The 24,758-nt window shown below is 35.5% G+C and overlaps 3 protein-coding genes across 3 annotated transcripts in view; 1 reads left to right on the plus strand and 2 right to left on the minus strand.

Annotated features, from left to right (window-relative positions):
- Nucleotides 1–13,261, plus strand: part of LOC109842313 (nudix hydrolase 3) — a 29,282-nt gene extending 16,021 nt beyond the window's left edge. Inside the window, exons 11-22 of the mRNA XM_020411208.1 lie at nucleotides 535–800; nucleotides 908–989; nucleotides 1,759–1,824; nucleotides 2,981–3,058; nucleotides 3,139–3,234; nucleotides 8,002–8,108; nucleotides 8,239–8,407; nucleotides 9,263–9,346; nucleotides 10,616–10,710; nucleotides 10,796–10,886; nucleotides 11,002–11,148; nucleotides 12,716–13,261. Of these exons, the coding sequence (XP_020266797.1) occupies nucleotides 535–800; nucleotides 908–989; nucleotides 1,759–1,824; nucleotides 2,981–3,058; nucleotides 3,139–3,234; nucleotides 8,002–8,108; nucleotides 8,239–8,407; nucleotides 9,263–9,346; nucleotides 10,616–10,710; nucleotides 10,796–10,886; nucleotides 11,002–11,148; nucleotides 12,716–12,766 (1,332 nt within the window). The 3' untranslated portion in view covers nucleotides 12,767–13,261. The remainder of the gene's footprint in view (nucleotides 1–534; nucleotides 801–907; nucleotides 990–1,758; nucleotides 1,825–2,980; nucleotides 3,059–3,138; nucleotides 3,235–8,001; nucleotides 8,109–8,238; nucleotides 8,408–9,262; nucleotides 9,347–10,615; nucleotides 10,711–10,795; nucleotides 10,887–11,001; nucleotides 11,149–12,715) is intronic.
- On the minus strand, nucleotides 14,678–16,882 carry LOC109843258 (putative F-box protein At3g25750). Its single transcript, XM_020412187.1, has one exon. The coding sequence runs from the start codon at nucleotides 16,038–16,040 to the stop codon at nucleotides 14,844–14,846; it is 1,197 nt and encodes a 398-aa protein (XP_020267776.1). The 5' UTR covers nucleotides 16,041–16,882; the 3' UTR covers nucleotides 14,678–14,843.
- Nucleotides 18,265–22,337, minus strand: LOC109840540. The gene is made up of 5 exons (XM_020409217.1): nucleotides 22,087–22,337; nucleotides 21,892–21,987; nucleotides 21,433–21,555; nucleotides 18,674–18,713; nucleotides 18,265–18,572 (listed from the first exon to the last, which is right to left on the minus strand). The coding sequence occupies exons 1-5, from the start codon at nucleotides 22,228–22,230 to the stop codon at nucleotides 18,505–18,507; spliced, it is 471 nt and encodes a 156-aa protein (XP_020264806.1). The 5' UTR covers nucleotides 22,231–22,337; the 3' UTR covers nucleotides 18,265–18,504.

Consider the following 24,758-nt stretch of genomic DNA (forward strand, 5'->3'; position numbering starts at 1 on the left):
AGCTAAAAAATCTTCATTTAAGCTCGATCTTGGTAGTGAGGATGAAGCACGATATTGTTTTTGACTGGAAATGCGAATGACTTCATTCCTATATTTGCCGACCTCCTTTAGATATCATCATGAAGGCGCAATCCAACCAACCTGTGACTAGGATCTTTGTGTAGGATTCCTAACAGGCAAATATAAACACTCGACAATCGTTGTTAGGATTTGTTTGTTAATCATTAAAACTTGATTAGATAGTAGACTCATAAACATGAGACCTAACAAGGTCATCTCTTGTGCATGGATTCCTTATCAGTGGCTGTAATTCACCATGAACTCGTAGTATTAGGTCGATAGCCGGCTGTAAACTCTTGGTCAATTTTTTGTTGAGCTTATTTATGTTGAGTTTTGTTCATGGTTGATTACATTTGATGGGAGTGGGCAGGATGATAGTGGTGGTGGTACTATAGTTGGAGTCTTTTACAGAACTTGTAGGCTCTTACAGATTTACTCTATAAGCATTCTTGAAATATATCTATTTCTATGTAGGAGTTTGAACTGTGGAAGGGTAGTCTAGGCGATAATGAAAAAGAAGCTGCAACAGGGTTTTTCAATGTCATCAAAAGGCATGGTGAGGTTGAACTGGATAGTGTATTATCCCCTTTAGAATCTGGTACTAGCAGTCAAGCTAGGCAAGACCAGCATGCGAATTCAGATGATCTATTTGTGGTTCCATTTTCTCAAGAATATGGAGATCGTCTTTTAAAAGCTGCTGAGTTTCTGAGAGAAGCATCACAATTAACTGACTCACCCAGGTACGATGCATTACAGGACATGTTTATGTCATTCCAGACTTAAAATCCCCTCTTGGTAGTTATTGATCTTAAATTGATACGAAAAATATTTCCTTTTTCTTTTGAAGCCTGAAGAAGTTGTTAAAAACCAAAGCAGATGCCTTCCTGTCAAATAACTACTATGATTCCGACGTAGCTTGGATGGAGTTGGTGAGCATGCTTCCACCTCAATATCTTCTTAGTAAAGTTTCATAATTATATAGTTAAATTTACCTGATAAAATTTCTTGATCTATGTATATCTGTTCCCATTTATCATATTCATATATCTTGTCTCCTACCTTAAGCATGCTATCTCTGTAATGAACTCTTGCCTAAGGATGACTGCTAGAGAATATAGCTTATGAGGGGAATTAAATTAGTCCCTACCCCCTTCTTTGTTGAAGTGGCACATTATATGAGCATTTCTTGAAAATACTGAGGGGAAAGAGCGCCTCATGCTCTTTCTCAATTGTCCATGATTTATAGGTCAAATTTGGATCTTGTTTCAAATCTCCACGGACAATAAACATGAAAAATTATCTGTGCAGAGAGCTCCTTATAAATAGTCCTAGGTTCGAACTAGACTTCAGTTCTTTTAGCAATATTCTGGGAACCTTGTAGTCATAATCTGTTAGCTTTAGTGCTGATTTATCAAATCCTACATTTTCTTAGAAAATTTTAAGAACATGAACTCATGGAAGATGTAAATGAAAAAGAGGCGTCAAAATTTTAGCTAAATTTAGCTACTAGAAATTTGAGTCTTAAAATCAGTGTTTTGGAATATAATGTAGGAAATTATTTTTAATAATGGATGCTAGAGTTTTTGATTGCTTATTGTGCCTAAGCTGCAAAGCTTAATCATTTAATTTTCCTTCCTTTAACTTGATATTAAATACTGTAGTACTACTCTACATGACTTTTCAGTTGTATTATTGTAGGATTCGAAACTTGATGTTACTATTGGCCCATATGAAACATATGAAGATGGACTCTTTGGATACAAGGTACTTGTAGCTTTAGTGTGGTCTATTTTCATTTCTTGCTGTTTATTTCATATATTAGAGAAGTATGATTAAGAGCCATTATCCTTTAGGTTGGACCTGAATGTTCTTTCTTTCCAGTAGTTGCTTTGTTTATCTTCATTTGTCATGTACATAAATGGAAAATTTTGCGGTTTGTTAGTTCCTCATCACTGTTCTGAATGGCTATAGATATCTTACTTTTAAAAAATCACTTCATCTCCTCTCCACTTTTGATATCAAGAACTTTTGCAGTATGTAGCACAAGCATCAAACTTTAAGTAGTTATTCAGTATTTCGCATAAACGAAAAGAATTTCTTTAGGATCACATAAATCTCCAGTTCCATAATTGACTATCTGCTCAGGACAACATGTTACCCAATTGTTAACCCTTCATCTTTTTTCTTCTTCTGTGTTTACCAGGTTCAGCTTTTAAAAATCTCAATGCATCTTCTCTTCAATGTTTATATGGAAAGGCAGTAATTCAGCGCAAGTATCAGACTTATAATTAGTAATTTAGTAACTTGGCAAAAGTGAAAAGGAACTTAATTTTTTTTAGGACCAACTATCAAGTTATGCCACAATTCGCTATCTCCGGTGGATAAGTTATTCCCGAGGTGCATGTACACTCTAATTCTTCCTCTATTAGTAATGTTCTCATACAAAGAAGTACTTTTTTCTTAGTTGATTGAGAAGAGAGTAAAACAAGTTAGTCAGTCTAGAAAACTCTTGGGAAAAGAACTGAAACCTTGAGTCAGACAAGTAAGGTGAAATATGAAAAGAAGTTGAGAGAAGTTCTCTCTTACTAGGTGTCTTCGACATTTTTTTGCTTTCCACTGAGCTAGTCATTTACAAGCACAATGCTGTTATTTACCAAGTACTCCTTAAGCATTAGCAGTCGAACAATCTCCACTCAAGAAAACTAGGTTTTGGTTGTAGTTCTTCTACGGGAAAGTCATACAATAAATGCCACTTGTTTCGGTAATGCCCACATTTATTAAAGAATTATAATAAAAAGAAATGAAAATGAATAAGCAATAGAGCACTTTTTTTTAAAGCAATAGTGCACTTGTTGAAGTAAATCTATTCTAATATTCTTGTAATGTGCATTTGAAATGGATGTTGCTTCTCCTAATGAAGGCTACTTTTGAGGCATTTGTGGGAATACGAGATGATACTGCAACTTCTCAAGTTAAACTCTTCGGGGACCATTTAGAGGTATATTTTAAACCTAATATTGTTGTATGGATTATCGTCATAGACTCATAGTAATTTTAACAATTGATATTCTAAACCAGGATTTGGAACAAAATCTTCCATTGGACAATGTCTACAAGTCAAAAGATGTTGTTGCTGCTCCAATCCGTGTAATTCAGCTCATTTACAATGCAGGGGTGAGTTTTTACAGCCAATTCCTGTTGATTATTTTAGACTAACCAGTAGCTATTTTCCTGAGTTTTTGAAACATTAATTTAGTTATGGTTGTTAAATGTATTTGCCATTTATAGATATGCATCCTATCAAGGGGTTGAGATCTGCAGTTGCTTTGATTTATCTGTGTTGCACTCTCCATCTGTTATCTTAGACTAACCAATTCCTGTTGATTATTTTAGACTAACCAGTAGCTATTTGCCTGAGTTTTTGAAACATTAATTTAGTTATGGTTGTTAAATGTATTTGCCATTTATAGCTATGCATCCTATCAAGGGGTTGAGATCTGCAGTTGCTTTGATGTATGTGTGCTGCACTCTCCATCTGTTACTTTATAACCAAGTTCGATGTTCATGTTATGGTTCTTTTCTTAAAATTTAACTCTTAATCTTTGAAATGACTTCGTTAAGTATAAACCTTTTAGATTTTGTTTCGGTGTTCCTTCATACTTCATTGACAACAAATTGCAACAACTTTGGAATTCACAACTTATGTTGAAATTTAGCTGAAAACATCCAGTAGAAGATGTCATTACTAACTTGCAGACCAGTCAATTGGAGGATTCTCCATCTTCCTTCATGTTATTCACATCATTATCATATCATCCATGTCTAGTCACATTTATCATATCATTCTCATTATCTAAGCCTTTTCCCACCTTACTTGTCCAAAGAGTGTCACTAAAATTTGAGAAATCTTCATAGAAAATTAATATGAAGTTTTATAAGATTTGTTGTAGACTCTTGGTCAGTTTTTACTAAGTGGCAATGAAAATATGAACAAGTGTGCAATGAAAATATGAACAACTGTGAATTCTGTTTGGTGAGGTAGCAGATAAATAGCCTCAATGTTTTGATGCATTTCTGCTGTACCATTATCTCATAGTGTTGTGAGTTGTCTTTATTGCCATTGGGGAAGATCACCAATTTATGATAGAACCGTGTCTCTATATAAAATATTAATGAAGCTCACATGTTTCCATCCCTCGAGTTTTACACAATTTCCTTTTATCAGCCAACTTCTCAAAAGAACTGTTACACCCTTGGTTTTAGGAATTTCTTTTGGAGCCCTGAGTTTTTTTTTTCTATATAATACTTGCTGTTTCAACTCAGAAACACACTACTTTTACAACCCTGAAGAAGTAGCGAGTTTTAGATTGAAATAGCAAGTTACAGCAAAGAGCAAAGGTCTGGAAGATATTCTGAAAGGAGCAAGGGTGTAGCATTTCCTTCAAATAGTTAGTGGTTTTTAGAAAACCATTTATGATAGTGGGTGCCGCAATCTTCCATACCTGACTATGTTCGATGAAGATATGTTGTGCTGTGTCTATTTTAAGTATTTAGCGTATCAATTATTTTTCATAAAAGCATGAATGTGGAAACCCATATCACATTTCCTAGATAAATCCTGCATACACCTGACCTAGATATTACTCGTCATTGCTGTATACGACTTAAATTTGTGTATTCACATACTAGCGTGTGCATATGAGATTTCTTATCTGTCCGATTTGCTGTTTCTTTCTTCTTTGTCAAAATACTGGGATCATAATTTGATTTTATTATCGTGATCGTTGTCAGCTTTTGAGTCTTGTCCTATATTACGACTGCTTTACCACTTGCTACCTGTTAGTATGTGTTTTTCTTGATCACCAACTGCATATTCCTTTGAAACCAATAAGAAACTAAGAATGTGATATATTGCATGGAAAGACCACCATACAAGCTTGCCTGTTGCGGGACTTTTTTAATGGAAAGTATTGATACTGTTTCTTTGGAGAGTAGAATTAAATAAGTAGATTATAGAAACAACTTATAAAAGATCTTCCCTACTCCACTCTGAATTCATGCATAAAAAGTTCAGGGCTAAATTTTTGTTCGTCCAGCCCCATTTAAAAAAGTCAAGGGTTAAAAACCCCTTGACCAAAGTTTTCTACCTTCTACATCTCTCCTTTTAAGGTAGCATGTATCCCCAAATTGCCCTCATCTTCATCCTCATGTTCATCTTTGATTTTTTTTCTTCCTCCCTCCTCTCTTCTCCTCCTCCCTGAAGGAAATCGTGCTATGTCTACATGCATAATACACAGCGAAAGACATGTATGTACAAAAAATACTAAGCATGTAGAGAGCATGTAATATTCATATGGATCGTCTAATTAAATCTAACATGATCCTTATTATTAAGTGAGCATACAAGGTTTGAAAGTCATACTTTTGTAGTGTGATTCGATAGTGAATCGAACAACCCTTAGGTTGCTCTCTTTGATGCAGAAAGCTCCTCGTAGTGGATCTCCAACTCTTCAAGTAAACCCGAAAGCTATTGGATGCTGCTTGAGACGCGAGGCAAGATATCCACCCCGGGGTTCTTAAAATCCTACTACTTCCTCTTACTCAAAGATTGCTAAAGTTTAGTAAGAGGTATAGCTCTCTTTCTTTCTCTTATGAAAATTTAATTTTCATTAGCCTTTCATGAAGAGAGAGCTCATATTTATAGAGTGAAATGTGTTCATGACATGAATGACTCATCCTATGAGGCATGCAATGAATCATCAAATATCAATGATTAAGCTAATGAGTCATGCAATGAATCATCTTATGAATCATTACATTTTAAAACCATGTGCTAATAAACCATGTGCTCAAACCATACCACTAAATGACTCATCTCATGACTCATTATTACATGGCATGTGTATTTCATAAATAAAAATATCAAATCAATATTACTAATACAGTATTTCATATAGTACGGTATATAGTATTATTCTAATTTTTAACTAATTAGTCACTATATGATCAAATAAATCAAGAATTAACCAAAAGTCAACTGTTGACCAAAAAGTCAACTGTTGATCAAAAAGTTAACTTTATGGGAAAAATACTGGAATTCATTTCCTAAGCGCATAGCATTCCGATTTTACCGATATACATAAGCGTTTATGTGTATCCGAAAAAATCATATATGCGTATCAATCATACGCATCACTCCATAAATTGTGTTTCATAGGATTCAAGTACGCGCTTGGTGTGACTCTAGAGCCCAACTTAAAAAACTCGGTAGTGGATCATATCCATAAGTACAACAGAGGTGCTAGCTACACATGAAGACCACCCGGGTATAAGTTGTGATAAAGGTCTGCAAGATGCTTATCCAATTTTATCAGGACCACTCAATGATAATACCGTACAGTCCGGTCTCTTCATCAAATAATGTTAAACTATTGAGCCTAGGGTATGACAAACTGTCAAACCCTAATAGCTTGATTAGTGTTTATTGATATTAAACTCATAACCTATAAGATCAAATTGACACTCAGTTATCTTATTCATCTTGGCCAAGGATTTTCAGGTTATAGTTATATCAAACAATCTTATGACATCAATCTCTATACTGTGAGAGACGAATCCCTTCTTGGCATCTCAATATCTACTTATGTCTCGGGATGTACCCAACAAGAACCGTTATGCACAATTCAATAAGAACTGTGATTAGGTAAAAGTCTAAATACATCTTTACTGACATATAAGATATTGCACTCATGCCTCAGGTCAAGAGACTACTATGTACTATATCACATGAGAACTTCTATTTGACAGTTAAGTATATTACCAACTAGATATTCTCGGTGAGTCGTTCAGTCAACTCATTCACTAATGAGTCACCTGTATACTGTATCTTGATGTCTCACATCAATGATCTAAGAGATTGATCATCTCATTCAAAAGGAGAAATAAAGCATACACTAGTCTAAACCAAAGTGATGATGTCCTATCTCAATACTTCATCAACTAGGAACATTTTAGAATATACGTTACCGACTAATCAGATCTCTTCATTACGATCACTATCCGAAATGTCTGATAGTCTAGTATTTATTCTAAGGACATTATCTGTATTTTTAGAACATCAGATAAATCTGACCAAAATAGCATACTATCATTTTGAACAAGGATGTTATATACATATAGGTCCTGTTACAATATACAATAATTGCCTGTAGGGCACCTATATCTAACACTCCCTCCTTCCTTCTTCCCTTCATCCCCATCTTCCTCCTTTCTCGTCCTCCCTCCTTCCTCTCCTCCCCATCTTCCTCCTTTCTCCTTCTCCTCCCCCCTTTCTCCACCTCGTACCTTCACCCTCTTCCTCGCTCCACTTCCTCACAACCACATTTCATCTCTCCTTCATGAACCTATGAACCCTTCCTTCTCCACAGCCGTTTCTGCCACTGCCTTCCCCCTTCATTGATCCCGCCTCTGTCAAAGGCACGCCGAAGTTATCACTTAACATTTAGACTTAACATTTAAGCTTTAAAGTTAACTTACAAAAGTAACCACTGTATCCAGTCATGGGATAACAAAAGAGTGTTATCTACATTATATTATATTATGATCTATGCAAGAAAACAGGCTAGGGAAAAAAACAAAACAAAATGCTAGTGTTACTTAAAAAACATGCTACGTCGTTGTCAATTCAAAATATTACAAAATATATAAGAGAACCCTACATATTTATTTGATTATTGGAAAGTAAATTTTGTTTTTTCTTGTTCTCTTAGTTTTGAAACAGAAATATATACATAAAACTGCAATTGTTAACAAGTTCCGTACTAGCTTAAATTTGGGGTTTACGTTGAGAGCTTCATCTCATCTTACTTGGTAAACATACCGACTTCTCTTATGGTTCTATTGATCACAAAGAATTTGAGTTGTTTTTCTGTTACATTTCAGGATGTAAAAGGTCCCCAAACTGTTGCTTTTAACTTGCCAAATGATGAACTTATAGTAAATGAGCGTGGAACATCAATGGTCATGCTGAAGAATATCTCAGAGGCCAAGTATGTGTCGCTTTTGTTATTTCTGTTATTCTTTTCTCTTCTTTAGGCATTAAAATCCTAAAACCTTAATTCTTATTACTATATATTAAAATTTCATGAAATTATTAAGCTTCAACTCTGTACTTGTCAGGTTTAAGCATATTCTCCAACCAATAGCTGATGTATGCATCAACATGGAGCAAAAGGAGTACATCGACTTTGAATCTTTCTACACGCATACAGTTTGCCATGAGTGTTGCCATGGGATTGGTCCTCATTCAATAATACTTCCAAGTGGTCAAAAATCAACAGTTAGATTGGTGTGTATACAACTTTCATCTCTTTTAGCCTATGTTAATTGTGTGTAGCAAATTATCTGTCAGTTACAGTTCATTTTATTCAACTCTCATAATTCTAGTGTCTATTTTCAAAGTTTGTGATTAACATCTGGAGTTTCTGTGAAAGGTTGCTTGTGTACATTTGAGAATAGAAAGAGCACATATTTGAAAATCATGAAAAAGTCCCGTGTGTTTTATCCATACTAATTAGAATCCCATTTTGTATTTGCTTCTAGATTTATTTGGTCAGTTGTGGCTATTATTTCTTCTATTCTTTTGTTCATGTACAGAAAATGCGTGTGTGTTCCTTCTCATGAAAAAAAGGAAAAAAAAGCAAGAATTATTAAAATCTTACACGCAAATACACTAGCAAACACCAAATTCTTAAATACATATATGATACATGTCTTGTGTGACATGGCTTCACGGTACAAGTACCCATGTTACATTGTTAATTTCTACTGTAAGTAAATGCCATGGATCTCAGCTTGTACAACTGTTTTCCCTTTTCCTTTTGTGAGGATCGCCTAATGTAACATCTTGCAGGATTTAAAGCAGTGAAGCCCTACTTTTGAAAGCTATTTTGCGATAAGCTTTCACTGCCAGAATTTTGGATAAAAGAAAGAAAATACGCAGACAGTTCTTTTCTGTAAAATTTCTTTCAGTTCTGATTAAAAGAATTCCATATCATTTTATCTTGCCTGAGTATCATTTGGTTTCGCTATTCATGCAGTGTCATATATTCAAATATATATTCATTGATAGTGGTGAAACTTCTTATGCATAAGGCCTTCTAATTTTATCTGATATCTGGCGAATTTTCTTTTTGGTGTTAAGGAACTACAAGAGGTGCATTCAGCTTTAGAAGAAGCTAAAGCAGATATTGTTGGTCTTTGGGCTCTAAGGTTCCTAATCAATCAGGTGGATAGCTCCTTATGCATCTTAATTTTGCTTTGTATCCTTCACCTCTTTGGCCAGTGGCATAAAGAGCCACCTAGAAAAGGTTTTCATTTTTTTTCTTCTTTAATATCTTCCTTGTTGAGATATCTACTTGAGAGTTAACTCTAGAATCAACGAGTCATGTATTTGGTGATTTCTGATCATTAATGCATGGCTGTTGCATTATTGGAGCATAGATGGAGGGGAAAACATTAAACTTGCATATTTTAAGTAGGTGGTTAATTGGGAAAACTTGATAGTTTAACCTAAAGGACATCTATGTAGTGGCTTATGGTCCATGTTTTCCTGCTAACAATGAATTTATTATGTAGGATTATTAGTATGATTAGGGTTCTTTACTAAGATCGTAGAAGTTATAGTAAGTATTTTCATAATACAACTGACTTATCAGATCAAGAAAGCAGGTTAACTAGTATCAGTGATATCTATTAGAAGTGATTTATAAACTAATAGAAATATCGAATTTTCTTGTGTAAGGTGTCAAGCTATAATTTATTTTGCTGCAAGACATGTCGTGATATATTAATTAAAATTTTGGAAGAAGCTGACTTACTGCAATAAGATCTTAAAAGGCAAATAGAAATAGCTTTGGAATCAGATGATGCCTTTAAAAAAAATTCTTAATGGTCATGTAACGGAAGTATTAAAGTGTAAAATGCGTGAAACTTTGGGATTCATGGAGGCATATTTAATTTCAGGGTATGAAAGTTAAAAATGAGTAAAATTTTTAGGGTATTAAAGTATGTTGAGTCATTGACCTCAATTTATAGGAATTGTTTTTATTTGGTTTTGTATTACCACATTATACAGTTGGTAGATCTTGTGCTATAATATACACCGCTATATCCGAGTAATTCGAGTTCAGGTATCATCAAATAAATTTGTGTTACATCATCCTATGCTACTAGATGATAGATGATGTGTCAGCCTGTTTTTGTGATTTAAATGTATCATGATGCTTAGTCTCTCACAAAAGCCCCTGGTGAGCGCTACTTTAGACATGACTCGCAAAAGCCCCTGGTGGGTGCTACTTTAGACATGACTCGCAAAAACCACTGGTGAGCGCTACTTTAGACATAACATGAGTCGAGTCTCGTGTAAGCCTTTTATTTCCATGTATTTTTTTACTCTTAATAGGTTTTCACTTTCCTCATTCTATGCCTGCTTCCTTCTGTATGCATTCTATATATGGACTTTTTTAATTATCTTACTTTCTCCAATTTTGATCAGGGATTGCTCCCAAAGTACTTATTGAAGCCTATGTATGTCTCTTTTCTTGCTGGGTGTTTTCGCTCAGTACGGTTTGGACTAGAAGAAGCTCATGGGTACTGTATTATCCTGCACTTTTTCAGGACTTATTCTTGATAGAGTATGCACTGACAACTTGGTACATATTTAACTCCCATACAGAAAAGGGCAAGCATTGCAATTTAACTGGTTATATGATAAGGGAGCCTTTATTTTGCACTCTGATGAAACATTTTCTGTTGATTTTACCAAGGTAATATTGCTCCAAGATTTTCTATTTGTGGATTCATTCATTCTTTCTTTCTTTCTTCTTCTTTTGCATGAAAAGGGAAACTCATTAAGACATGTGTATGCTTTCTTGTTAAAAGGTTGATGGAGCTACTGAGAGCCTTAGCAGGGAGATTCTAACAATACAGGCAAAAGGTGATAAATCTGCTGCAAAGTCTCTTCTTCAGGAGTATGCAAAAATGTCACAACCATTGTGCACTGCCTTGGAGAAACTAGAAAGATTTCAGGTCTGAAACCCTTTCTCTTTGTCAATTTAAAGATGTATGTTTGAATTTAAATGGGTATTTGTACATGCAAAAAGTGCCAATTCCTTTCCCTTTTAATTACGTGATATAATGCTCAAATATAAAGCCCCCTCCATAAAAATAATCAATTAGAGTGCTTAAGACCTAAAAATCGGTTATGTTTTTTATTTTCTTTTTTGCTTATGGAAAAAGTGATCACAAAAGGAATTTTGTGAGTTATTAATTTCAGATCTATAATCTAAAACATCTAAATCCAAAATAAACAAGGTCCATAAGGGCTTTACAATGTTTAAATCATGTCCAAATATTTGAAATTAACAATTCAAGTGCCGCAAAAAGTCCAGGCATAGATCTTAATGGCTGCTGGCCATTTTCAGTGGTCTATTTATCTGCTAACTTGATGTGGGTAAGATAATTCAAATCTACTTTCCTTTTGTTCATGAGCAAAAAGTGATTTAAATCATCTTAAACAGAACACATTTCCATTTCTGAATAATTTGCCGTTTACTTTGAATAAGCACTATCTTCTGTCTCTAGGTTTATTTCTCAGATTGGCTTACTTCTGGAAAGATAGAGCAAAATAGTATCTAGTCAAATAGGATAGAGCCGAATTAGATTCGCATTGTCAAAGTTAATTGACATCATTAAAATTGTCTACAACCCAAAAATACAATATTAGCTTCTGTTTTGACCATGCATCAACTCGGCACAAAGAATGGTCAAAGTAGCGTTTTTGTTAAAACTGCGATTTTGGACTTACAAATTCTAGATCCAAAACTTACATCATGATCTACATACTAAACACCCTCAGATATCAATTTTTTAGAGGACTCAAATACCATAGATCGTTAACTTGGTGACTCTCTCTTTATATCATTCATTTGTGACCAATTCACGAATAGGCAAGAAAAAGTTTTGAAACACTCGAAATCAACTTGAATGGAGTGGATCTTCAACTAGGAACTGTACTTCTAGGTTGTCATGAAAATTTGATGGAAATAATATTTTTTAAAAACTCTTGCAGCATAATCAACCTTCACCTGCCGACAAGTGTTAGCAACTTAGCATTATAAACTAACTCTTGGTATGTTAGGATAATTCAAATATATGGTATAATTGAAAAAAAAGGTTAATTTCGGATAGACCCCTTTTTACTATCCCCTAATTGCAAATAAGACTTCCTGAGCTTCTTTTGTTGCCAATAGACCCCCCTGGATTCTCAACTTCGTTAAATTCATATTAGGATTGGGCTTTATAAACTGAAACATATGAGCTTCATATATTGATGTATTTATGATAAACTTGCATAATGATCACTATATATAACTTAAATGAAGAACTAACAGATTTGAAAATCCACGGGATCTATCTGCAACAATAGAAAGAGGAGGCGGAGGAGGAAAAGGGGGTTTATTTGTGATTAACCCTTTGAACAAAATATATTATTTCATTTTCTTGGGTGATTATTCTATTTTCTTGGTTCTTTGGTATTGTTTGATGTCATGTATGTTGAGAAGCATCACATGTATAATTTTGCTATTTTCTCCAGGTACCTGTTGATATTACTCCCATATTCACTGGTAAGTTATCTTTGGTGTAAGATGGACAAAAACATTCAGGGAAGGATACTTTGACCAAGGAAATAAGAACTGAGAGAAATGCAACATACATAATTTATTGTGTTGATGGTTTAAAATTCAAATAAATTGCTATTGTACTGCAAACGAACAGTGGAGCTCGCCACTACAAAGTGGGGAATTGGATTGTGGAGAGTTCCGGATTCAAGAGCAAGTTATGACCTCTGTTCCAAAATGAGACGAATAAAACATGGCAACTCAACTACAAAGAGGGGAACAACGTTCTTTCGCTTTGGCTTGCCTTGAATTGTACTTTATTATTATCCATTCATGTCGGGGATAAATAGTATTGATGTACTCATCATATTCTTGTTATGATCTTCTTGTCAAAGTAGATGATGACATTATCTTTTTGGCAATTTTCTGGCCAAAAAATATAAACAGTTAAATAATGGCTAAATTATTAGATTAGTATTTTATTTTGATCCCTTTATCAATAGGGTATTTTAAAATGCTTTGTGGCGACATTAAAGTGTTCTATTTCTCCTTTTTACCAATGAGACTTTTTTTTTCTTTGTCGCTGACTGCAATAATTCCAACAGGTGATGTAATTTTTTATTAGATAAATTTCTTCAACCCTCCTGAGCTCTCAAAGTTATTGAATCTATTTTCAACCCTGTAGTGTCCCGAAAAAGACGAAACAACTGATTCTCTAACTGTTTTAGTTGTGAGAAGAGATTTTACCGCCCGATAAGAATCTTTTTACAATCGTTTTTTTTTCAAGTACAGAATTTCAAGTACAGAAGAGGAGAAGATTGATTCGACTTATCTTTTGTTTAACGTTGGCTCGATGTGACGATGAAATATCTTGCTCGATATTCGTGTCGAGCTTACTTCTCGTTGACGATCAAAGCAAGATTGCTTTAACTCGAGGAGAAAATAGCCTCTTTCGAGTGCTTGAGCCGCTGCTTGTGATTGCTGGTGGTGCTTGAGTGCGTCTAAGTGCTCTCTAAACGCTCTCTAAGTGCGTTCCTCCGCGTGTGCCCCAGTTGGCCTTTTCCTAGTTGCTCATGGTTATTTATAGGCTTTTAGCACGTAACTGACGCGCTGATCGTGGGATCAGAAGCATAACTGACTCCTTAGATTTAGCCCATTGCGCCTTCATGGCCGTTAGCCTTCTGGCTTTGAGCTTCGCTTGATGAGACAAGCCTCGCTGGGTGGCGAGGTTCGTCTGATGAGATGAGCCTCACTGCGTGGTGAGGTTCATCTGGCGAGACGAGTCTTGTTGCGTGGTGAGTCTCATCCTTGAATGAATTTCATCTTCTGAAGGAGTTTCGTCTTCAATGACGAGCCTCGTTTCTAGGCGAGCTTCGTCTTCAATGACGAAGTTTGTCTTCTGAGGGGTGAGGTGTTGCTTGGCGAGGTTCGTCTTTGATGACCTTCGTCAGATGAACTTCGTTTTTTGAATGAGCTTCAGTGACAAATTTCATCTTTTGAGTGATCAGGTATTATGAGTCTCATATTGGCTAAGACGAGCGTCATTGACTGAGACGATGTTCGTCGTTGTTACGATTCTCGTCATGGTTGTAGTGAGCTTCGACCCTCCTTTGTCTCTTGGCATTTTTAGTGCCTACAAACCCACCATAATTTTGGTAAGAGAGAGGGGGTTTATGTGAAACTGACCTCTCCATCATCCACCCATCTCCTCCCTCCTTGCCCTAACCCATTGATGGCTCCCGCCATTCTTACCCTCTCCTTCCCCTTTCTATTTCCACCTTCAAAGGCGCCACCTCTCCCCATCAAAATCACCCTTGGTGTAGGGTTTTTCCCTCCGTGTATATAATATAATGAAGTGCGGTGCATTTGAAACTGGATGTAGTTGCTAATTTGACTTGGGAAAATTAAATAAGCAGGTTCTTTTTCAACTCGTAAAAAACCTTCCAACTTAAACCGGAAAAAAAAAAAAAAATTCTGCGTCTCATCCTGTGATCTAATAAAATAAAAATCTAGCCATGAAATTGTGCATATAGATGAAACTTTAAAGGGCAACAGTCTCCAAATCAACTAGGAAAGCCGTGACGTTTAAGTATAATCGTTTCCTCAGCGTAGACTCGGTGTAATCCAAACCGGAGGAGGCCAATTCAACCTGGGGATATCTTCAGGACAACAAGGTGCCATGGTCCCATCTTCCAAGTTGCATACTCCGATATCTCTCGTTTCTACGGGAAAATGTACGGCCTTCTTCCAGATATCATCAGTGGAGTAGATGCAATTCCTTTTCAGCTTGGGAAAAGCTCGAGTGGACAAAGACCTGCAGCTATTGCTTCCAATGAACAAGGTCTGATCCCCTAGGCTCTGCATCCTCATCCACCTCGCACTTCTGCCACTTTTGTCCAGCCTATAAACTTCGAAACCAGCTGTGCGGTACTCGAACTGATTCTCGTGATCTCGTACCCTCTTGACCAGCAACAATTGTTTCCCGGGAGAGGAAGGGGACATGGCCAGGTATGGATATGACCGGCCAAGGTCAGTTCTGCTCTTCGCTACTTTAATCCGAATAGGAGTAGGACGAGCGGCTGTGAGATCCCAAGTCTCAACAATATAATGCGTGTGACTCGGCATCAGAGCATAGAAGAGTCCGTCGTGCAGGATAAGATCTTTACAGACACCATGATCCACAGCGGTCCAGGCATCATCTCCAGCCCTGGCATATGCAAGCCGTTGACCGCGCATGAACAAGAGCATCACGGTCCATGAGTTCTCTTCGGACAAGGAAACTGCGGCCTTACACTTAGAAAAGAGATAGTGTCTTATTTCCTCTATATTGTACTCCAACGAGTATCTTCCATCAGAATGAAAAGGTATGAGGTAGCTATTAAGATTACCTTCATGATCACGCGATCCAGCGGTGATCGAAGGGAGGGGAAGTATGGAGGGGAGAGGGATTTGCGTACGGGTTATCGGATTCAGGAGGTAAAGGTCCGAACATTCGTCTGCAATGACCAGCCATCCACCAGAAGATCCGATCCACATGTAGTTGCGGATATCAGGAAGCGGATCCATGTTCATGCGATACAACTTGTTATCGGCTACGCTGTAGAAATTGCAACCTTTGTTTGGGTCGGCAAACATGAGCCACGGTGACTCTGGTGGTGGTTGTCGAACTGGTTTCTCTTGAGCAGCCTTTCTCCAGGATTTGCAGACGTAATGGCAACTGACTCGGTCGAAGACGGACAATCTGTCGATGATATTTGAGAAGAGTTCAGGTGGAAGCCATGCCCAGTTGGAGGTAGCCATGGAATCTGATTCCCTTAAGTATCAGCGACCAATAACATGTATGCGTGGTTTATAATAGGAGCGGATGAAGAGCCCCAATATGACCAGGACTACACGTTATCAATAACCTAACATGTGAAAATGCTCAATCCTAATCGAGATCCATGACCACTTGAAACATAAATCTTTAATTGACAAGATTATTCCCCCGCATATAGATATTAGTAGAAAAACGATTAATTTCAAAAAAGTCCCCTCAACTAATTACCAGAATCGAACGACCTCTGCCAGTTTTCTAATGAATCATTTACAGTTTCAACTTTTCTTCACATCCATTCTTCCATTCTTCTGTTAGTTTGGATGGGGAAAATATGTATATAATTTCATAGAACAATATACCCCTTTATTCTCTTTACAATACAATAACAAAGTCATAACCAAACAATTATTCCCTGCCAGCGTCCAGAGATTAACCTTCTATAAAAAATTTAGATTTTAAAAGAAGCAAGACTTATGAATCGAAACTACCATAAAAGGAGAGGGTATGAGCTTTGCCATCTTTCATAAACTTGTGAGCTGGTGACGAGAAGCAAGAAGGGAATAAGAATCAGGGTTTGTGATATTTTATCTTTAAACACGTCTTCATAAATTACTAAGGGCATGGTAGTCCTTAAAAATTAATAATTAACACCTTTAAGCAACAGTCCGCTCAAATATAGAAATAAAACATTAGAGGAAGTGCAATGATGAATTACAAACTTGGGGGATATTTTTTGAATCTAGGTTAGTTATAGGGCGGTTTGCTGAATATAAACACATGACAAATTCCAGAGTCGAAAAAGGGGCATGCAGTGCTATTTTAGTAATTCTGCTCAAATATGATTAATCACAAAAAAAATTTAGGTGCTCCATGAGCGCCAAGTGGCATACACCACACCAATAGGATGAAGATGTGTAGCAAAAGAAAATCATTTAATTTCATCACATTCTTATTTGCAAGTGGATTGTGCCGCATTGTCTACTCCTGTGGGGTGTTATATGCCACATTGGTGCTCATTGAGCCCTTAAGAATTACAAAGTACTGAATGAGCAGAAATGAAATGGTGATTTTTTTTTAACTTACGCTATTCATCCAAGTAGTTTTTTTTAGATTATTGAGATTATAAATTATCTATAACAATTGAGATTATAAAAAGACGCATTGTAACGCCCCGCCCCGGAATCCCGGAGTCGGTACGCTATTAGATCTGATGGACTGGCCTCACAAACCACCACATGTATTTTCAGCACGTTTTGTCCTCACTTACGTGCTCCCTGAAAAACTTCCCAGGGGGTCACCCATCCTAGAATTTCTCCAAGCCAAGCACGCTTAACTTTGGAGTTTCTAAGAGTTGGGTTCCCGAAAAGAAGATGCATCTTGGTGGTATGAGTATTCCAATCAAATCTATCAATACTAATCACATCACCCTCTCAAGGGTTGGGGTATTACATACTCCCCTACTTAAAGTCACAAAGTCCTCGTTGTGCCAAACCATGTCATCCAAGACCGTACCATCCGTGTGAGATTCTAGAGGTGGCTCCTACGGCCTCAAGAGGTGGCTCCTGTCCTTTCGACGTAGCACTTTGCGCCGCATAGCACTTAGCTCTCACAATTCCGGTTGGCTTGGCTCTGATACCATTTGTAACGCCCCGCCCCGGAATCCCGGAGTCGGTACGCTATTAGATCTGATGGACTGGCCTCACAAACCACCACATGTATTTTCAGCACGTTTTATCCTCACTTACGTGCTCCCTGAAAAACTTCCCAGGGGGTCACCCATCCTAGAATTTCTCCAAGCCAAGCACGCTTAACTTTGGAGTTTCTAAGAGTTGGGTTCCCGAAAAGAAGATGCATCTTGGTGGTATGAGTATTCCAATCAAATCTATCAATACTAATCACATCACCCTCTCAAGGGTTGGGGTATTACACGCATCAAATTCTTTTTCATGTGAAAATGGATGAACATAGCTCAGGGCATGTAAGGAAAAAATTAGAGCAAATACTCTTTACAGAAAAAGGAAAGAAGAATAAAAAGCAGCAAGTAAGCAGTTCAACTGAAATATAGGAACAGAGGAGTTTGAAACTTTTTTCCCCAACAATTTTTTTCTGCCAAAAAGTTATCCTGGCCGAAAAATATAAACAATTAAATAAGATGGCAAGTGATATAGGAATCAGAGAAACAAGTAAAAACATTCCAAGCATGCAAATGTTAATTCTCTTTCTCAGAGCATAAAATTGAACTTACCGGAAAAGATACACAACATTATGTAACTTTAGAAAACTTTACACAAAACGTTAAATATGTGGGTCTTCCACCATAGAGCCGAAGGCAATACAACCTTTAAAACACATAAGTTTTGGATATTCACATTGGGATTAATCCGATCAAATAATTAAGCTCAATGTAATATGAGAAAAACACTTGCCAACGGGTGCTGCTAAACCTTAATTGTTCCGCACTATTGCCGAGAAAAGTATTTGATTGATATCCTCTTCACTCTCCTTCTCATCCCCTAAACGAGTGCACATAGTATCTCTCCTTAGTATCAACTTTATTCAGACCAACAAGCAATGGCTCATTTTAATAGGTAAGGAACTATAATGACACTCTTACCTTTTTTTCCTCTAACGTGATCTGCCCATTCGTTAATAACCTGCATCATGCAAGTACAAAACGTAAACATGATAAATATTCTAGTAACAGAATGCAGTGAGATCATTATTTTCCTATTGCAAGTGTATCCTGATTCAAGAAAAAAAAGTTTTGAGAAAAAGCATACATATATGAGGCAAATGGATGTGAGATATCTAGTTTAACAAGTACACGTCTCCACTATTCAAGCATTCAAAAATCCAGATATCTTCTGCAAATTGAGCTTAACAAAACGCTGAGGAGTATAAATAATCCTTTGAAAATTTCTAAAAAATTTACAAAACTCACAGGGAAGGTAGCATATGCATGCGGATCTCTAATCACACCAGTTACGTATGCTAACTACAGCTATACACAAGTACCCATGTACTAATAAAATATTTCATTGTTACTATAAAGAGCATTCGTTTAAGTTTCATAGAGTCCAAGAGACATATGCAACAGATCTTGTCATAACTACCTTGCATGCTTTCCACGGCCTTAATAAGAATATCTTTTTAATTTGTTGTGTGCGATTGTGGTTAATTATCGGAAGCAATATTTCAAAAGCAAAAACTTGCATCTGTTAGCACAAGCCTAATGTAAGTTTCATAAGGTTGGAAAAATCAAATCCCTGTTGATGATGATGTCTTAATGAGTAAAACAAACATCTATGAAAAGAAGATGATACATACAATATAAAATGTTTTTAAAACAAACATCTATGAAAAGAAGATGATATATACAATATAAAATGTTTTTAAAATCTTGAAGCAGGCTAAGACATTCCAAAAGCAGTATAGTGAAAGAGGGGCTTAAGCAGAGTTTAACGAGCTTAGTATAACATTGGCCATTACCAGGCCCACACATGCTTTTCAAGGCGCAGGCACAGCAATAGTATAGATGGACTGATCTCTAGGGTCATGTCTCAACACATTGTTAAAGGACCAACCTACGTTTCTTACGGGTTGCTTTTTATGCTCAAAATTGTGCTTACATTGGGTTGGCTTGAACATGCTAAAATTGGTTCCGTTTTGTGAATTAATCCAGTTTAATGCTTTAAAGAAACTTTGTACTGAAAAACAAATAAATAAAACATATTATGACAAATCTTATGCTGTATTGTCAAGCACAAAGATTAGGGAATAATACTTTTTAACAATTCTTTTCTTCGTTTTTACACTTGTACACTAGACCTCAAGAAATATATTAATTGCGTGAGCTTTGGTTTTGTTCCTGCCTTCATGTGCACGTGAATCATGATAGGCCTTAAAGAGTACATAACTGGATGCACATGGACTTACCTTATGCTCCATTCTTGTTATATCCTAGCTCATATTCAAGCTCAGTTTAGGTCGTTCCATGATCAGTACCATGCTGGGTAAAGTAAGCCCAACCACAGCCTATAAATTATATGAACCTTCAATGTGCTACCTAACAATGTTATAAAATGCTAGAAGCCTTGATTTCATCTCCAACACCTGGCACCAGATGGATCTTCCTTTATATATTTAGTGTGAAATGGAAGTCGAAAAATACAGAAAACTAAAAAATAAATAGAAAAGAAGAAAAACATTTTAAATGATATAATTAATACTCAATAGTAGAACAACAAAGAAAGTAACATGACATGACCAACGAATAACCCAACATCCACAGTAAGTGTGACATATTCACAATAAATATCCTATTACTTATAGCCTATTAAAATATAAGCCTGAGATAACTAAGTCCTTATAATTTGCTAATTAAGTCTTGCATTTCAGTCCTAAATTCTAGTATAAATTGACTAAGATCCCAATATTCTAAATTAAAAATGACATGCAGTTAGGGTACATGATAATAAAAGTACCAAGCAAATAGAAGAATTCTCCAAACTTTGTAGGAACTCCATGGTGGACTATTTTTTCAGCAATAGGTGCCATTCACTTTGACGTATATAATCTAAATAATCTAAGAAACATATACTGAGATATTTCCAACTTTTTGTCCATGCATCAATCACTATCTTTTTGCGGTTGAAATTGTGTGCTTTTCTCAATTAACTTTGAAGATAAATTCTCAGACCTTCATCCTCCCTTCATAAACTAATAGGATGCATTAAACAATGTTACCAATGTGGATCCTCCATAAGATGGTCTGTCATAAAACTATTACGAGAGTTCTCATCAAGGATTCTTATTTGAAAATTTACACATGTTAATGGGGCGGACACTCATTTAGCAAATAAGAAACTCAGAGATGAGAAGAGGCTCATCCTACTAGTCAAATATAACGGAAAAAAGTAGGTTGTTCTTGTCTTTTACTATCTCTTGATAGCTCCTTCCAGTAAATAAATTGTCACCTCATAAACATTATTCTATATCCCAGATGTGTATGAATGTACAGTTTTCTATGTTTCTCTAATATGTTAAATTAATAATTGCACTCATAAAACCTCCATTGTCCATCGATGAAATGGTTAAACCATCACTAAATGAAATGTACATGGTGACTTGAACCAGAAATCTCAGCAAAACAGATTCAGAGACAAACAGTTTTCGTGAATATCATCAATAAGTATTCCACTTGAAATTATTTGCATGCAGATAAGGTTAATTATACAGTAATTACATTTTCATCAAGTGTGCTGAAGTATGATAACAATAGTGGGCTTTGATTCTCATTTTCTGTGACATAGAGAAGGACAAGGTAAAGTAATCAGGGAGAGAGTAACAATAATGAGTTGAAAAGATTAGCACCTGATTTAAATGTGTATATGCCATCTCATCAGAATCGTCTATAAGTGGAAGACCCGAGGACGCTAGCAGACGTTGTAGAGAGTTTCTTTGTGCAACCAGAGTTGTTGCTTTGTCGATCAAATCCTGAAAATCATGGTAAACTATTAGACTATTAGTCATCTACTAGTAAAAAATTTACATATCATCATTCTGATTTTTTTTTTTGAATAAGCAAATATCTCATCATCTAAAGGAAATAATAAGTTCAAATATTCATTAGCCTTAACCTACACTTCACTGGATTAGTTTCATAGTGCAAAAAATTCCAACTCTGAGAATGAAAATGATTTAAACTTACGGTTTCCTGATTTCTTGAGAAAATTGATGACAGAATTACATGTTGGATTTGATCTAAGAATCGAGATACGTAGCTCATCTACGGAAAAACAAAAGGAGAAAAAAAATAAAAAATCAAAGCACCTGCTTCTCTTTGAGGAGATCTCGGCACAACTCCTTGAGCGACACCAAATCCTCTTGGATCTTCTTAATCCGGGCAACAAGCTTGCAGGGATTCGCCTAACAAAACGAAATCAATCTCATAAATTGACCTCAATTACAAACCCTAAGTTCAAACAACTGGGGATCTAGGGTTTGAGAGAGAGAAGGACTGAGTACATGTTCAGGATAAGTGGCTTGGAACTCCTGATCGAGGCGGCGCTGGACGATCGAGAGATCGCGGTTCGCTTTGATCATCAGATTCATCACTTCGTCCACCGCCGAGTGCTGCTGCTGCTTCTGTCGCCGCCGGCGATCGTCCATTTCCTTTTGCTTTTTGCTAAAATTTTCAACTTTTTTGCCGCTCTTTTTTTCTGTTACAAATAGAAAGGATGTGGAGAATTTTGTGCCGAATCTGAAGATGTGCGGTCCCTATCCGAACTGTTAGAGCATCTGCTTCTTCATTTTACTGGTATTCTCACTTTTAAAAAATTTTAAGCTTTTTTTGGTCCAACAGATTCCCCATCTCATTCCCCAAAATAGGGATGGAGGAGAAAAAAAGAGGAGTTTTCCCCAAATCTGGGGCATTCTTCAAATATTTAGGGAGAACTTTGTCATAAATACAGCACGTTTTTCAAAATGGGTTGGAGGAGAAAATAAATATAAAACAAAATCCGTAATTACAAAAAAAGCCATAGGGGAAGTTCCAATGCATAAAGAGCATCCCAAAATAGGGATGTAGAATATTTTTATTATTGTAATAAATGCAGGATTCTTCAAAATGGGGAAGCTGTTGGAGTTGAAGCAAAAATAATTTGGAGAATATGACTTTTGTTTCCCCATTTTGAAGAAATTTTTGGGAAACTGTTGGAGATGCTCTTATAAGTCGTTTCGGTATGGTTCGGTTCGTTTAGTTCGGATCAAAATAAAAAACGGAACAAATATATATAAAACCATCAAACCTTTACCTGACTCTTTGGTCTTTCGATATTGGCATGTTCATCCCATCGAACCTGAAAAATGTACAAACATTTAATATTAGGGCCTGGATGATGAATTGAAAGTATGCAGTGTGAGAAGAAGTAAAGAGATTATTTACTTTCAAAGATCCCCACTTATAAATTAGAATCAACCAATTGAGATGCAGTATCCCTTCAAATAATTGTACTTGCAAACCTGAGAGATTGATAAGAATCGAAATTTGAATGCATGATCATAATATAGGCACAAACAAGTTATGACAAATATGATTGATTTAGAAAAATAATTATTCAGAGTTATGAATATACCTTATTTCTATTTTTAAATATTCTATTTAATATCGCAAGTCGTGATCGGAATGGTTGGTTTTAATTTCATTGATAATTTCAGTAACTAGGCTCTTGGTATGTTTCCTATTATTTTATTTTATTTTTAGAAAAAGGATGAGATACCATAAAGATACCCCAGCCAGCTAAATAACAAAAGAGGTTGTTACATAATGAGTACACATCCCCAACCTAGGATATGTACCTTAGTTCAAGACCAACTACATACCAAGGATATACAAGTCCCATACTCTAACCACAAGTTAGAGAACAACCCAAAACTAACAAGATTGGCGCAAAAAGAAAATATAAAAGCTGCTATTGTTTTTGAGCTTAAGAAACAGCTATCACAAAATATTTCACAAACAGCAATCATTCCAACTGAATGACTACCCCTGAGCTTCTGTTATCATTTCCAGCAGCAATCTTGAGCCCTGCATCTAGCCTCAGACCAGCCATTTTCTTCTTCCTCCTTTCCTGCAGTCTTGTGGTTCTGGCAGATACCTTTTTCGAACCTAGCCAAAAGGTTGAAAAAATCATGACTTTGTGAAGTATCATAATATAACTCCTTCTCTTGTTAGAAAACAATCTATCATTACGTTCTTGCCAAATGCACCAAATGAGACACCATTATGTTTCCTATTAATTAAATATTAAAATTTATTTCAGAAATTTATGTATAAAGATTCATAAATTCGTGGTTATGTTATAACTTTCATGATCCGAAACATTATTTGTGGTCATTAAAATTCAAAATTTATCAATTATTAGTTATTCTCGGAAGCATTTTTAATTTTTAGTTCTTAAGATTATAATTTTATTTTATGGTGAATTTTAGAAATCTCTTAAAATGTAGTTTTATTCGAATTTCACAATTACAATAATTTCTATCCATGGTAATTCTGATATAATATTTCCACCAAATATTTATTTTGATTTGTGACTATAGCTTATTTTTAATTTTGAATATTCTGTTTAATATTGCAAGCTATGATCGAAAAATATTCGGATTGAATTTCAAGGATAATTTTAATAACTGGGTTTAGATATTCTTGAATTTCCTTTTAGTTTAATATTAGAATTTACTTTTTCAAAGTATAATAGATTCAAAAATTCAATTATTAATTTATAACTTTCACGATTCGAAATATTATTTGTGGTTTTGAAAATTCAAAATTTAGTAATTTTTAGTTATTCTGCAAAGTAACTTTTATTTTTAGTTTTTCAAAATATAATTCTTTGGATTATAAATCTAAGACTAATTAATATTTTCAAAAATATTTATTCTGATTTATGACTATAGCTTATTTCTATTATTAATATTGTGTTTAATATTGCAAGCCTTGATTGAAAACGGTTGGATTGAATATCAAAGATAACTTCAATAACTTAGCTCGGATATTGGTAAATTTTGTTATTTTTTAATATTAGAATTTATTATTTTAAATTTTGGTTTAATATATTTGAAAATTTCGTGTATTGAAATAGTAATAATTAATTATTAATTTTTGAATTTTTGCACAACAACAAACAACAAATAATTAT

The sequence above is a fragment of the Asparagus officinalis genome, chromosome 5 (genome assembly GCF_001876935.1).
Source record: "Asparagus officinalis chromosome 5, Aspof.V1, whole genome shotgun sequence".
NCBI lineage: Eukaryota > Viridiplantae > Streptophyta > Magnoliopsida > Asparagales > Asparagaceae > Asparagus > Asparagus officinalis.

Coding starts and splice junctions, on each gene's coding strand:
- LOC109843258 (XM_020412187.1), bottom strand. CDS start 16,040: ATGGCTACCTCCAACTGGGCATGGCTTCCACCTGAACTCTTCTCAAAT.
- LOC109840540 (XM_020409217.1), bottom strand. CDS start 22,230: ATGGACGATCGCCGGCGGCGACAGAAGCAGCAGCAGCACTCGGCGGTG. Junction 21,556..21,891: donor ATCTCCTCAAAGAGAAGCAG/GTGCTTTGATTT, acceptor CATGATTTTCAG/GATTTGATCGACAAAGCAAC. Junction 18,573..18,673: donor TCACGTTAGAGGAAAAAAAG/GTAAGAGTGTCA, acceptor GCACTCGTTTAG/GGGATGAGAAGGAGAGTGAA.